This window comes from Macadamia integrifolia, chromosome 9 (assembly GCF_013358625.1).
Source record: "Macadamia integrifolia cultivar HAES 741 chromosome 9, SCU_Mint_v3, whole genome shotgun sequence".
NCBI classification, from domain to species: Eukaryota; Viridiplantae; Streptophyta; class Magnoliopsida; order Proteales; family Proteaceae; genus Macadamia; species Macadamia integrifolia.
The window spans coordinates 33,274,766-33,289,189 of NC_056565.1; the positions used below are offsets into that span (position 1 = coordinate 33,274,766).

The 14,424-nt window shown below is 41.5% G+C and overlaps 1 protein-coding gene across 1 annotated transcript; it reads right to left on the reverse strand.

Moving 5' to 3' along the window:
- Positions 1-813: 813 nt before the first annotated feature.
- LOC122089726 lies at positions 814-1,509 on the reverse strand. The gene has a single exon (XM_042659422.1). The coding sequence runs from the start codon at positions 1,507-1,509 to the stop codon at positions 814-816; it is 696 nt and encodes a 231-aa protein (XP_042515356.1).
- Positions 1,510-14,424: the final 12,915 nt, after the last annotated feature.

Sequence of the window (14,424 nt, forward strand, 5' to 3'; positions counted from 1 at the left end):
CACCAAAGAAGATGGCCACTAGTAGATGGCAAAATTATGAAGAGGGATGCTAGTAATAATTGAGCGAACTAGCTTCACTCTCCCAGCCATAGAGAGCAACTTACCATTCCAGCCCAACAAACGGCCCTTGATTTTATCCATCGAAGGCAGAAGAGGATCACGTCTAACCCTTCCATTGAAGATTTCTACTCCCAAGTATCTTGTAGGAAGATTACATCTTTGAATCCCAATCTCCTGAGAGATACACTCCCTTCTCACTAGAGGAATATTCCCAAAGAAAAGCTTGCTTTTTTCAAGGTTTATGCACTAGCCTAAGAAATCTTGATACTTTTGTAGAAAAGATCTCACCTTCTTCACACACTTGAGGGATCCATTCATAAACAAGAAAATATAATCTGCAAATAAAAGATAATAGGGGACTTTAACACCCCGTGGACCTGATAAAGGCTTGATTGCATTCTGATTAATTAATTTCTGAAGACCGCGACATAGAACTTCCTCAGCTAGAATAAACAAAAGAGGGGAGAGAAGATCTCCTTGGCGAAGACCCGGCTGAACACCAAAAAATCCTACAGGCCCTCCATTTAACAAGATGGAAATCCTAGTAAAGAGAAAGATTTGATGAAGCCAGCCAATCCACCTTTCACTAAAGCCAAATATTCTCAATACCGAAAACAGGAAATCCCATAAGAGAGAATTGGAGGCCTTAGCCACATCCAACTTTAAGCCTATTCCACCACCATGAGTAGTAGCAAACATCATGTTTGCCAGCTCAGAGGCCATACTTGTATTAGAAGAACTGATTTTCCCTCTCTAAAATGGCCCCTGTTCTTCAGATACAAGTTTTGGGAGGAGCTTGCTTAGCCTTGATGCCATCACCTTAGTAATATCTTTACACAGAAAGTTTCCCATGCAGTTAGGCCGGTATTTGTCCAAGGAAGAAGCACCTTCTACTTTGGGGATAAGACTAATGAGACAGTTGTTGACACCTTTAGGAAAGTATCCAGACACAAAGAAAGAACAAACATCTGAGCAAAAATCTTCCTCTACAATATCCCAACATTTCCTGTAGAAAACTCCACTGAAACTATCTGGGCTTGGGAACGAGTCTGCATCCAAGTCCCATACTGCCTGCTTTATTTCTTCATTGGAAAGAACAAACTCCATTGCAAGATGTTCCTCCTCCAATAGAACAGTAGCAATACTATCGAAGATATCAGGGTGAGATTGCAACGACACTGATTTATGAAAAAATTCATAAAAATCAGCAACATACTGACTCAAATGCACCTGACCTGAGACAACCGTCCCATCCTCCTTCTTAAGAGACCTGATCATGTTCCTAGCCCAACGCATCTTGATCGAGAGATGAAAAAATTTTGAATTTTTGTCTCCTTCTTTCAGCCATCTATTCTTTGCTTTTTCAGCCCATAGCATCTCATGGTTCTGTGCTGCCCTTACATAGGCATTCTTCGCATCCGCCTCACGAGCAAACAAGACATCATCCATACCCGAGGCTTCTATTTCTTCTTGCACTACTTCCAAATTTTTTTTTTGCTTGAAGCATTGCCAAGTCAAAATTTGGGAAGTTTTCTTTAGCCCAATGCTTAATGACTGGCTTAAGATGCTTCAATTTCTGCATGAAGTTGTGTTAGTGTCGTTCTTGATCACAGCATCTGTAACCAAGAATGGATGGATGTTTACCCTGGAAGTTCTCAGCCGATTCTCCCTCGCAGCTTTTTAGATCATTTGCCCATTGTTCTGAATTGTTCTGGAATTCCTCGCCCCCATTAATGCGCCCTTCCGTATGCAGAGTTTCTAGTATGAGCACAGGGATTTTAAAGACACTGTCAGATCTTCTTGGATTTTCCCCATTCAAGGCACTCATATGTTTGTGGTGCTTCAAAAGTTGAACCATCTTAAAGCTCCTATTCATGAGTGGGCCAGATCGGTTTTCTGTCAAATAGATGTGGAGGTTAGTAGCAGATCATCTGAGCTTCTATCCATCCAACAATCAATTGCAGTCAACAGTATAGATGATGACCTTTTCAGCCAGGAGTTGTAGGCAAAAGAAGAGCTTAATAAGGTGGTCTTACTGCAAGAAAAATTATGGCATGAAAAATCAAGATTCAAGTGGCTTAGAGAAGGTGATCGTTGCTCCAAGTTTTTCCACCTTTTGGAAAAAATTTGGAAAAATAAAAATATGATTAGAGAGTTTCAAGATGGCAATGGTGATACCTTGACTGATATGAATGCGATTGGCCAGCATTTAGTTTCCCATTGTGAAAATTTTGGCAAGAAGGGAATTTCTTCTAGTCATGCCTCTCTTTTGTCTGTCATTCCTAAGATCCTCACTGACAGGGATAACAATAGCCTCACTACCATTCCATCAGCTGAAGAAATAAAGAGGATTGTCTGGGACCTTGATCCATCTAGTGCGCTTGGTCTTGATGGATTTCCTGAAGTCTTTTACAGCACCTGCTGGGATATAGTAGGTAAGGATATCTATCTTACTATTCAGAATTTTTTCACTGAGGGGATCATTACGAGGGGTGAAAATAGTAACTTTCTTCCCTTGATTCCTACAGTGGGGCAATTTTACCCCATCTACCTTGGGAATTTCTTTCTAAACATAATTCCTAAGATTATAAGCTCCAGGCTAAGCACTTTTCTTCCCCGCTTAATTTTTGAAGGGCAGGGAGCCTTCTAGAAGGGTAAAGTTATTTTCTCTACTATTGGGGTTGCCTATGAGCTTGCTAATATGTCTCAAAAAACTGCTATGGTGGAAGTATTGGGCTAAAGCTCGACATTCAAAAGGTGTTTGATATCCTGGAGTGGAGTTTCCTCTTTGCTATTATGGAAAAATTTAGTTTCAGCCAAACCTGGATTAATTGGATTGAGGTAACTTTTTCTACAAGAAGAATTTCTGTTCTTGTTAATATTGGCCCTATGGGGTTCTTCGGTGTTGAGAGAGGCCTTCGTCAAGGGTATCCACTGTCCCCTATGCTTTTTATCATTGCTAAAGAAGTCCTCTGTCGTGGCCCAAGGAATGTTTATACGCCCCCTCATCTTCTTCATGCTGACGATTTGTTGATATTTATGAGTGCAGATTTGAAAAGAGTCAGAAATATTAAAAAATTCCTTGAGAAGTATCAAGATTTTTCGGGGTAGCTCATCAATTTGGAAAAAAGTAAAATTCTCTTGAGCTCTATTCCAACAGCTCGTAAGCACAGAATCATAGGTATCCTCAATATCCTTTGCTGTGACTTCCCTACACGTTACCTGGGTGTTGATATCTTTAAAGGCCGAGTTAAGAAGGAGAGGATCCTTCCTCTTGTTGATAAATTCAAAGTTAGGCTCGCTGGGTGGAAGGGAAGGCTTCTTTCCTTGGCAAGGAGAGTGGAGCTGGTTAAGACAGTGATGAGCAGCATTCTTGTGCATAACTTCTCAGTCTATCTCTGGCCGGCTTTTTCAGTTGCCCAGATGGAACGCTGGATCAGGAATTTTATCTGGAGTGGAGATGCTGACACTTCAAAGTCAATCACTGTAAAATGGGAAAAGGTTTGTAAGCCAAAAAATTAAGGAGGTCTGGGCATTCGTAGGTCGAGGGATATCAATCTGGCCTTAATTACGAAGCTTTGCTGGTATATTCACACTCATACCTCAGATTTTGCTTCATTCCTTCGAGGAAGATTTATGGCAAGTGAAGGAAATCTCAAGAGGTATGCTTTCTCCTCTTCCATTATTTTCGATCTTAGAAGGGTTTGGGATTTTTCTGTGATGCCAAAGGTTGGATTGTTGGGGATGGGTCTAACATCAACTTGTGGTATGATCACTGGGTTGGTGTTTCTCCTCTAGCTGATGAGGTTATTTCATCTGATCCATTAGTCCTCAACCCTTTGGCTCTTGTTTCTGATTTTATCCATGATGGTAATTGGAATCTTTCTATGCTCCACTCTGTGCTTCCTCTAAATGCTAGCAACCAAATTGCAAGGATTCCCATTCCATTAGTGGGTGTATCTGATAGTCAAATCTGGTCTTTAACAGAATCCGGAAAATTCTTTGTCTCTTTAGCTTGGGAAAATTTAAGAATCAAGTTCCCTATCAATGGTTTGGTGGCACACAGTTTGGCAGAAGAATATTCATCCAAGGTATTCAACTTTTGGATGGCGCCTGGTACATGGTTGGCTTCCAATAGATGACTTGATTTCCTGGAAAGTTGTTCCTCTTTTCTCCAGATGTAGCCTTTGTGGCAATTGTGAGGAAACTTTCCAGCATCTATTTTTGGAGTGTGACTTCTCTGTGAAGCTATGGAAGGTCTTGCTGAATTTTTTTGATCAGAGATGGAGTAGCTTTCCTTCTATTGAAAGTCTTTTCTCTTGGTGGAAGAGGAAATCACGGGTTGTGCTTTGTAAAAATCTCTGGTCTCCTCTAGTTATCTTTGTTCCCTCTCACATATGGGCAGGGAGAAATCGGAGAAGATTTGATTACACTGCCAAGATGCTAAATCAGATTCTTCAAGTTATAACAAAGGATCTCAGAGACTTTTCATCCATTAACCCAGTGCAGGTTAATTCGGTTGCTGACCTCTTATTGTCTAAAATGCTCAATATCTCAACCTCTATGCCTTGTGCTAGACATGTTCAGGAACTGTTCTAGATGGCACCTTCTAGTGGATTCCTCAAGCTCAACATTGATGGATGTTCCCTTGGAAATCTAGGCCGATCAGGAGTTGGTGGTATTATAAGAGATGGTCATGGTTCAAATATGGTTTGTTTTGTCATATATGAGGGTGTTGGTTTCAATTTCATGGCAGAATTTGCAGCTTTTTTCCATCGTCTGAAATGTGCTCTTTAGAGAGGTTATAATAAGCTTTGGATTGAGTGTGACTCCCACTTAGTAGTGAGCTGCATTAAAAATATGAAAATTCCTTGGCACTTCGAGCATCAATGGAGGTACTTTGGGCATTATCTGGACATCACTGATTGGGAAATTAGCCACTGTTACGGGGAAATAAACGTTGCTTTGTTTTCTTCCTTTGCGGATGGCAATGCCGAAGGTGGAGTAAGAATTCAAAGAGCTGTTCTATAATTTTTTATCATCCATTTTAATTCAATTTTGCTGACCTTTAGCAAAAAAAATATTGAAAAATTTTCTTCACTTTTGAAGAAACCATTGGAAAATCTTTTTCTATATATTCTGGTTTTCTATCTCAACCCAAACGCCACAGTGTTGGGGATGGTTTGGCTTCAGAGCTTAGATATCCAATACTGGGATCTTGGCATGTCGAGAGTTGCAGGCCCAAACAAATAACCTGATTTTGCTGGCGAGTACTCCTTTTAGGCCAACAAGGATTGGGATCTTCTGTTATTCTCCCATCTTGCAGTTCTTTGTTATTCTACCTGTAGAGCACGACACGTGGAGCTGCTGAGATGGACAACTCAGATTCAGAGAGAGAAGGCACCCTCTAAAATGGATCTGGATCTCTCTCACCGTGGGTACAATGTATGAGATGTGTTTGTCACCCTCTCCTCCCTTTCCTCCCGCCGGACCTAGGTTACCTCTTTCTGAAATCGATTCTCAGGTGGGGAATCATGTTGTAATCATTTGATCGAGATTTCTAATTCATCAACTTTGTTGACCACCAAAGCAACTCTACTTCCTCGATTCCTCGTTAATCCTAATTCATTTTAAGATCTTAGATTCTTGAACTGAAGGCAAAGGCAATGGCTAGTAGCGTTATAATGTTCAAAACCTTTCATTCCGTTCTTGTTTTGCTTCCAAAAATGCAAACAAAATGAGAGAGAGAGAGAGAGAGAGAGAGGTGAAAGTGAGGTTTGGGTAAGGGAGGAGGCGGAGGTGGTGGTTGGGATGAGCTTTTAGGGGTGAGCCGGTGGTGATGGCGGCAGTGGTGGTGGTTGGGGTAAGGACGCCCTCAGGTGGATCTTGGTCCCTGTTGTTGACTAATTAAGAAGTTCTATAATATTCAATTTCACTAGTCTCTCATCTCCAAGACCCATTTCACTTTCTCCAGTCTCTCTGAGCTCTGAGCTTCTTCATCCTTCAAAGGTTCTGTAACCTTTACTAAAACCTTTAAGACCAAAAGGTTCTCCATTTTGGTTGATGGAAAAGCACCTAAGAGCCTACTGTTCAAAACAACTATTTCAAGAACCCATGAAACAAAATCATATTTTTGGTGTTTCTTTGTGGACTGTATTGCAAAAGGGGGTAAAATCCGTATTTTCTTATTTCAGATTCAAAAGCAACGCTTTGGGGATTTCAATTGGGATAGATGGGTTGATGGAGATTCTCTTGGATCTATCTCTAGGATCGGGTTTTTGAATATCCTGGATCCATTTTGGGGGTCTTCTCTCTCCGAATCTAAGCCATCCACCTCAGCAGCACCATGTGTCGTGCTCTGTAGGTAGATTAAAAAAGACTTGCAAGATGCGAGAATAACAGAGGATCTCGATCCACCTAACAATGGCTTGACGTTCTAAAGTGAAAATGATTGAGAAGTTATAACAGAATTTTACTAATATAATATTAAAATTCAAAGTTCAACTATCTATTTAAAATTTTAAACTTTTTTTTTTTTTGCTAAAGATCATTGAATTAATAAAAAGGAAGAATATACAAGAGGGATGATACACTCAACAAGACTTAGACGAAGGAAGTGAAATCAACCCCACCTTCGGCATTGCCATCAGCAGGAGAGGACCTCAGATCTTAGACTAACAAACCAAAAATTTTTTTTAAAAAAAATATCTAAGTGAATCGGAATCTTGGCCATTGGGCCACATCCAATTCCAGCTCCCTGGAGGTGAGCAGGGGCCAAGCCTCGACAGGGGAATTTGATTCAAATCTTGCTGCTGTTTTTGCTAAGAAATCGGCTACCACATTTGCTTCGCAGTAGCAATGAGTGACTTTCCAAGAAATTGAGCCCAAATAAGAGAGAACGCCCCTCCATCTTTGCTGAATAAACCATGGAACCAGCCCTTTGGAGAATAAGAACACCACAGCAGCAGAGTCACACCCGACCCAAAGGTTTTGGATATAAGAGTTTTTTGCATGTTCAAGGCCGGTAATGAGAGCTAAAAATTCAGCTTCAAAGTTAGATTTTACACCAACAAAATTTCTGAAATTCAGCAAAGGTTTGCCCTTGTAATTTCTAAACACACCGCTAGCTCCAGACTTTCCAGGATTCCCTAGCGAGCACCCATCAGTATTTAGCTTAATCCAGTTCTGAGGGGGGAGACACCATCGAACTTCAAAAATTTCTCTTTGCTTGCCAATTACACGGGGAATTCCCACTCTCCTGGCACACATCAAATCAGCTACAGACAAGTTCTTCCCAAGGTGCACTGTCGAAATCATGCCTATCTCTCCTTTAATCATAGCAAAACGCTGCCTGTGATGCCAATAGGTACCCTCGTGGATTCTCATATTCCTCTCCATCCAAACTGCATAAGGAATTAACACTGCGCCACTAAGCCATACTCTTGAGAAAGTGACAGATTTTACTTTACGTTTCCACCAACTAAATAAATCTTTCATTCTTGTGAAGTGTTGCCATTTGACACCAAATAGATCACAGAACAAATTCCACAGGGCCTGGATATACTCACAGTGAATAAAAAGGTGGGAACTAGACTTTTCTGCCTTTTCACATAACCCACATCTCGAAGGCATTGCAATCCCCTTTTTGCACACTTGGTCATCCAGAGGGAGTCTACCATGGGCTGACCTCCATCCAAATACTGCCTACCGTGACTGAAGAAAAGCTTTCCAGAGAATGGAAAACCAAGAAACAGGCGCCTTTTTGCTTCTTATCTTTTCCCACGCCGAGGCCAAAGAGAAGGCTCTAGACGAAGATAATTTCCAGTGGCAAACATCCTCTAAATGTGTTAGGGATATTCTCTTCGCCTTCTCAAATGATTCAGACAAGAATGATGAAGAAACATTTGGGAAGCACCACTCACCATTCCTAATGAAATCCGCCACCCGCAGCTGCCTCGAAGTAAACACTTCTAAGTCCAGATTAGAGGATTCCGCCAATGAGGAATTTTCTAACCAACGATCCTTCCAGAAGCTAATCTTGATGCCATTTCCTACTGCCCAGCTCTCCATATTTGTTACAAAGTCCCACACCCTTTTTAGACCCTGCCAAATAGATGAAGACTTGTAGCTCCTGGGATCGCCGTCGCTAGTAGTAAACCTTGCTTTGAAAAATTGACTCATTCTAGAATCCTCATGCTTTATTTTTCATAATAATTTACATAGACAAGCTCTCTTAACATCTCGCAACTTCCAAATACCCAGACCTCCCTCCTTCTTTGGCTTACAACAATCCTCCCATTTAACAGTGATTTTTTTCTGACCTTCCATTTGGCTAGACCAAATGAAGTTCCTCATCCATGTTTCTACAGTTTTAATTGATGCCTAAGGCCACCAATAAACTACAAAATTATGCATAGGAATGCTCGATATAACTGAACGAACTAGTTCAATACAGCCTGCCATAGAGAGCAATTTCCCTTTCCAAGCTGCAAGTCTACATTTGATCTTATCTAGCAGAGGCAACAAGTGGGATTTGGTGACTCTTCCCTTGAAGATTTCCACCCCAAGATATTTTGTAGGGAATTTGGATATTTGAATACCCAAAAACTCACTAATAAACTGTTTTCTGTGAGGGGCCACCTTCGCAAAGAAAATATTGCTTTTATCCAGATTAAAAAACTGACCAGAGAAGGCCTGATATTTATCTAAGACAGAGTGAAGATTTCTTACGTATTTTGCCGACGTGTTCATGAAAATGAAAATGTCGTCTGCAAAGAGAAGGTGGGATGGAGTGAGGACACCTCTTGGCCCAGGCAAGGATTTAAGAGCACCTTCCGCAACCATGCTTCTTAACCCTCTATAGAGCACTTCTTCTGCCAGAATAAAGAGAAAGGGAGATAAAGGGTCACCTTGGCGGAGACCATGACCCACAGGGAAGAAGCCCACCGGTCCCCCATTTACTAAGACTGAAATCCTAGTAGAGACAAGGATTTTATGAATCCAAGATATCCACTTCTAAGGGAAACCAAACTTTTTTAGGACTTCAAAGAGGAAAACCCAAGAAAGCGAATCGTATGCTTTCTAAACATCAATTTTGATCCCCATACCTCCTCCCCTGACTGCAGTATACATCAGATTTTCCAATTGTGAGGCAAGGCTGATATTCTCAGATATTATTTTTCCCTTCTGGAATGCACCTTGTTCCTCTGAGATCAGTCTGGGAAGCAGTGTCGAAACTCTATTTACCATAATTTTTTATAGCACCTTACAAAAAAAATTCCCCATACAGATCGGCCTAAACTTGTCCAGGGTCATAGCTCCCTGCACCTTCGGAATTAGAGTAAGAAAACAGTTGTTCACACCCTTAGGAAGATACCCCGTTCTGAAAAAGTGCCTCACAGCCCTGCAAAAGTCCGCTTCCACTATATTCCAAACTCTTCTAAAGAATGTCCATGAAATCCATAATGCCCAGGAGAGCTGTCTAGATCCACCTCTCAAACAGAGTTTTTTATTTCTTCCAAAGAGGGTATAGTCTCTAAACCTAGGGCCTCTGCCTCACTAATCTCTTTGGGGATTCAACTCAATAAATCATGATGTGGAGTAGTCTAAGCGGCACTATGGAAGGCTTCATAATATTCAGAAATGTAAGATGACAACCTCTGTTGGTCACTAATCCAATCACCATTCATAGTCTTCAAGGTACGAATTTGATTTTGCGACCGTCTCATTTGTACAGAGAGGTGGAAGAATTTTGAGTTCCTGTCCCCTCTTTCATCCACCTCTGTTCGGCCTTTTGAGACCAAAAATTGTCTTGCATTTGAGTTGCTTTCAAGAGATATGTCTTAGCGTCTGCCTCTCTGTCAAACAGATCATCCGTCATCCCCGATGTCTCAATTTCTTCCTGAATCGAATCCAGGTTTTTCGAAGCTTTCTTTACTTCTTCATCAACATTAGGGAAATTATTCCTGGCCCAGCTCTTAATAAAATTTTTTACCTGCTTTAGCTTCTGAGAAAGCACCAAAATGGTGTTTCCTGGCACCTCCTTATTCCACACCTCCCTGATAGTATCCTCAAAATTCACATTTTCCATCTAGAAATTATTGAATCTAAAAGGAATATTACCTGGTTTAGGGATGGCATCTGAGACCACCAGAACAGGGGCATAGTCCGAGGCAGTTCTTTGCAAAACAATTTGATTAATATTCTTGAACACCTCCAACCAATTCCCATTACAAAACTTCGATCCAGAACAGATACAACATTTCCTCTGCAACAATTGTTAATCCACGTGAACTTTTTCCCCTATGAAGGAGCTTGGACCAAAGCACACATGTCAACCATTGCTTGAAACTCTGCCGCCGAGCTTGCATTAAATCTTCTTGGCCCCCGTTTTTCATTTGAAAGAAGAGTAGCATTAAAGTCCCCTATGACCGACCATGGGATATTTGGGTTTAGCACTAAACCCAAGTTAGTCCAGAGCTCTTAGCGATTAACCTTATAACAATTTGCATGAACGAAGGTCAATCCCACTGAGTAACCCAACCAATCCACCATGACTGATAATTGTTGATCAGAGAGAGAAACAACTGAGGGACGAGAAGAACCTTGTCTCCACATAAGCCAAAGATTCGGAACCTTGTCCACCCGATCATTGTGAATTAAATCCCCAGAGTACCCTATTTTGTTAAATAACAAAGAAGGAAAATCTGAAGCCTTCACCATCGGCTTAGCCAAACATACAAAATCAGGTGAGTGCTCCCTCAGGATCATCTTCAAGGCTCTAATACCAGCCGCCTTTCGCACACCTCTAATATTCCAAAATAAAATCTTCTGACCAACCTTCTTCTTACCCTTCTTCCCTCCTTTAGAAGTATCAGTATCAGATTTTTCCTTCGCAAGAAGGGCACGATCAACCACCCCTACTTCCTGAAAATTTAGAGCCACACGCCCATTTGTAATTTCTGTCTCTGGAATACAAGAAATCTGAGAATCATGATGGCAAGGAAGGATTCTGGATTAGCGACCGCCTCTTGAGGGCTGGCCAGCCACACCACCGCTTCCCCTAGTCACCACATTCCGTCGAGGGAGACTTGATCTGGCCAAGTTCACTGGGTTCATGGTAGGAGCAACCATGGTAGGGGTGGCAGAGGCAGCTTGCTGACTCTCCTCTTCGGACTCTGAGAGAGCATCATCATCTGGGTCAGAACCCAACCCTGATCTAGATCCTAGATCCGATCCAGCCACTTGGCCTTCCTCTAAAGAAGGAAGGTTTTGATTAGGGAGTAAATTCCCACCGTTATATTCCCGATAGAGAGGATTGACTTTTGAATTTGAATTTTGGATGGGATCCAAATCCACATGAATATGGCCTTCCAAAATAGGGGTACCTTGATTTGATGATGAGGAGGCATTTAAGGAAGGAGAATGATTTGCTACAGTTTCCACGTTTGGAACACTCCCTGTAACTCATTGAGTTGATATGACTCGATCCGAGTCCACTCCATAGACTGCGCCTGGAATAACAACGTGATCTTTTGCAGCCTGTTTTTCATCCTCCTGCTTCTTCAATCGGCATTCTTCCACACTATATCCTAGCCACTTACAATAACCACAACGAGTTATACCATCTTCATACACAACCTTTTTCCTGAACCCAAATATTTTTGTGGTTCCAGGCTCCAATCTCTTAACCTACACCTCCTCAATACGAGGCATCGTTTCATTTTTTTCGATTTCAACCAAGACTCTAGCAAAGAATCCCATCAAACCTTGCCTTGTGTGACGATCCAGAGCCACAGGTCGTCCAACTGCCTTTGCTATTGATAGCAGGACATTCTCATGCCAATATTCTAGGGGAAGGTCAGGGAAACGGATCCAGTCCAGTTTAGTCCACACCTGTTTCTCATGGATGTTAAAGTCTGGTTTCCAGTGTTGGAAGCGGATTCACTGACCCCCGATCTTCAAAGGGCTCCTCTTCCAAACAGCAGCCTTATCTCCCTCACATTTGAATTGAAAAATAACATACCCCTTGCCAAGAGGGTGCATTACCACTCCTTGGTTCAAGTTCCATTTTTCTGCTGCTTCTTGTCTCAGTGCATCTAGGGAGATCAATCTAAAATCAACCCTCCCTATAAGAGAAAATCTGAGTTTTTGCCTTTTTGACTCATAGTCGCACCGGGGGATCATGATTCTTTGGATATTACCTGCTTGGATTGGTTCAGGGAGAGAGTCCATCGCTGGCCATGATGCATTCCCCACAGCCCTTGCATATGACCTTCTTGGAGCGACACCATCAGTAGCGGCAGCTTGATTTGGAGGCACATTCTCAGTCACCTCCTTCATAGATCCCTCACCATTGTCAGTCTCATCACCTCCACCCTCCTCAACTAGGCCTTGACTACTGGCCATGGCAGCCGCCGTCCAGAAGAAGAGAACCAAGCTGAAAATCGCCTTCCAAATCGCCTCTAAAAAATCACCTTATAATTCCGGTAGTGGGTCTCACTCTATAGCCAAAAATTTCAAACTTAAAGTAATGTTGAATTAAAATTATGTCATCAAAGTCTAACTCAAAATCTACATCATCTAAAAATAAAAATCATTGTCTTCTTCGAATCCATAATCAATGTCCTTCTGTTGATCAGCAATAGGTTCAACATTCACGTCCTCTCTACAATAGTCCTTACCAACATCATCTGTGAGTTATGAGGGTAAGTCTCTAGGAAGAAACTTAGTAAGTAGAACCACCACACTAAACAGGTTTGAAATCACGATCATACAACCAATACCAAGAAAGACATTTATAGTATAATATAAAAATTTTCAAGAAAACAAGCATGCCACACATACTTGAATTGCTACATTTATATCACCGGATAAGTACACATGATAACTCAAATGGAACTAAATAACGAATTCACAATATCATCCATGAATGGCTAATGCATCACAGTACCACATTGCCTCCATTCAATAGACAGAAACTCATAGAAGCTATCTAGTGTCCAACTTCTCAAAGACCAAGTCATAACTCCCGAAGGTCAAGTAATAATTGGTAGATCTTGTAGAGGGTAGTGTAGACACCAAATTTTGTCCCCCCTCGGTAATGATGAATTATAGGTAATGAGGAGACATATATTTTCTCTTTCAAAAAGAAGTTGAATTTTTGGCACAAGTCCAGAATATCCCAGAACTTGTGATCGGTCAAACCCATTATTTTCAAGGTGCGGAGAGGGTGATAGAAAGTGATCATTAACACCTTTTGCTAGAAGATGACAATCGAGCCTAGCAGGTGCTCGATTCCCAAATCATTGGAAAGTATTCGAAAATACAATCTCTTTGATTTCTTGTATTAAAAAAATGGATACCCAGGTGTGTCGTAATGCCTACTTGAACTTTGATCCAGTTAAACCATAATAGACCAAACCCTAAACGCTGAACCAAACCAAACCAACCCAACCCAACCCAACCTAAACCAAACCAAACCCTAAACCTTGAACCAAACCCAACCCAACCCAACCTAAACCAAACCAAACCCTAAACCCTGAACCAAACCAAACCAATCCAAACCCTGAACCAAACTAGAACAAACCCTAAACCAAACCAAACCAATCCAAATCAGACCAAACCCTGAACCAAACCAAACCCTAAACCAGACCAAACTCTGAACCAAACTAGACCAAACCCTGATTCAGACCAAACCCTAAACCAGACCAAACCCTAAAAAAAACCAAACCCTGAACCAGACTAAACCCTAAACCATGAACCAAACCCAACCAACCCAAACCAGACCAAACCCAGAACCAAACCAAACCAACCAAAATCAGACCAAACCCTAAACCTTGAACCAAACCAACCAAACTCTAAACCCTAAACCAGACCAAACCAAACCTTAAACCAGACCAAACCCTGAACAAAACCAAACCCTGAACCAACCCAAACCCTAAACCAAACCAAACCAAACCAACCCAAACCAACCAAAAACCCTAAACCCTAATCTAAACCAGACCCTAAACCATAATCTAAACCAAACCCTAAACTAATCAAAACCATAAACCCTAATCTAAACCAAACCCTAAACCCTAATCTAAACCAAACCCTAAAACCCGAACCCAAAACTAAATCAAACCTTAAACTTAAATCCAACCTTAAATCAAACCTTAAAATTAACCTAAACCATAAACTTAAACCGGACCAGACCAATCCCTATCCAAACCAAAACTTACCAACCTACCCACTATTATTTACGTGATAAGAACTCCACCAAAGCCTACTGCCGCCCAAGCTAGGAGTACCCGCACAGTCTATGGGAGTGTTTGGTGGCATAAATGGGGTGTTATAGAGTATAACTAGGGGACACGTACCGTG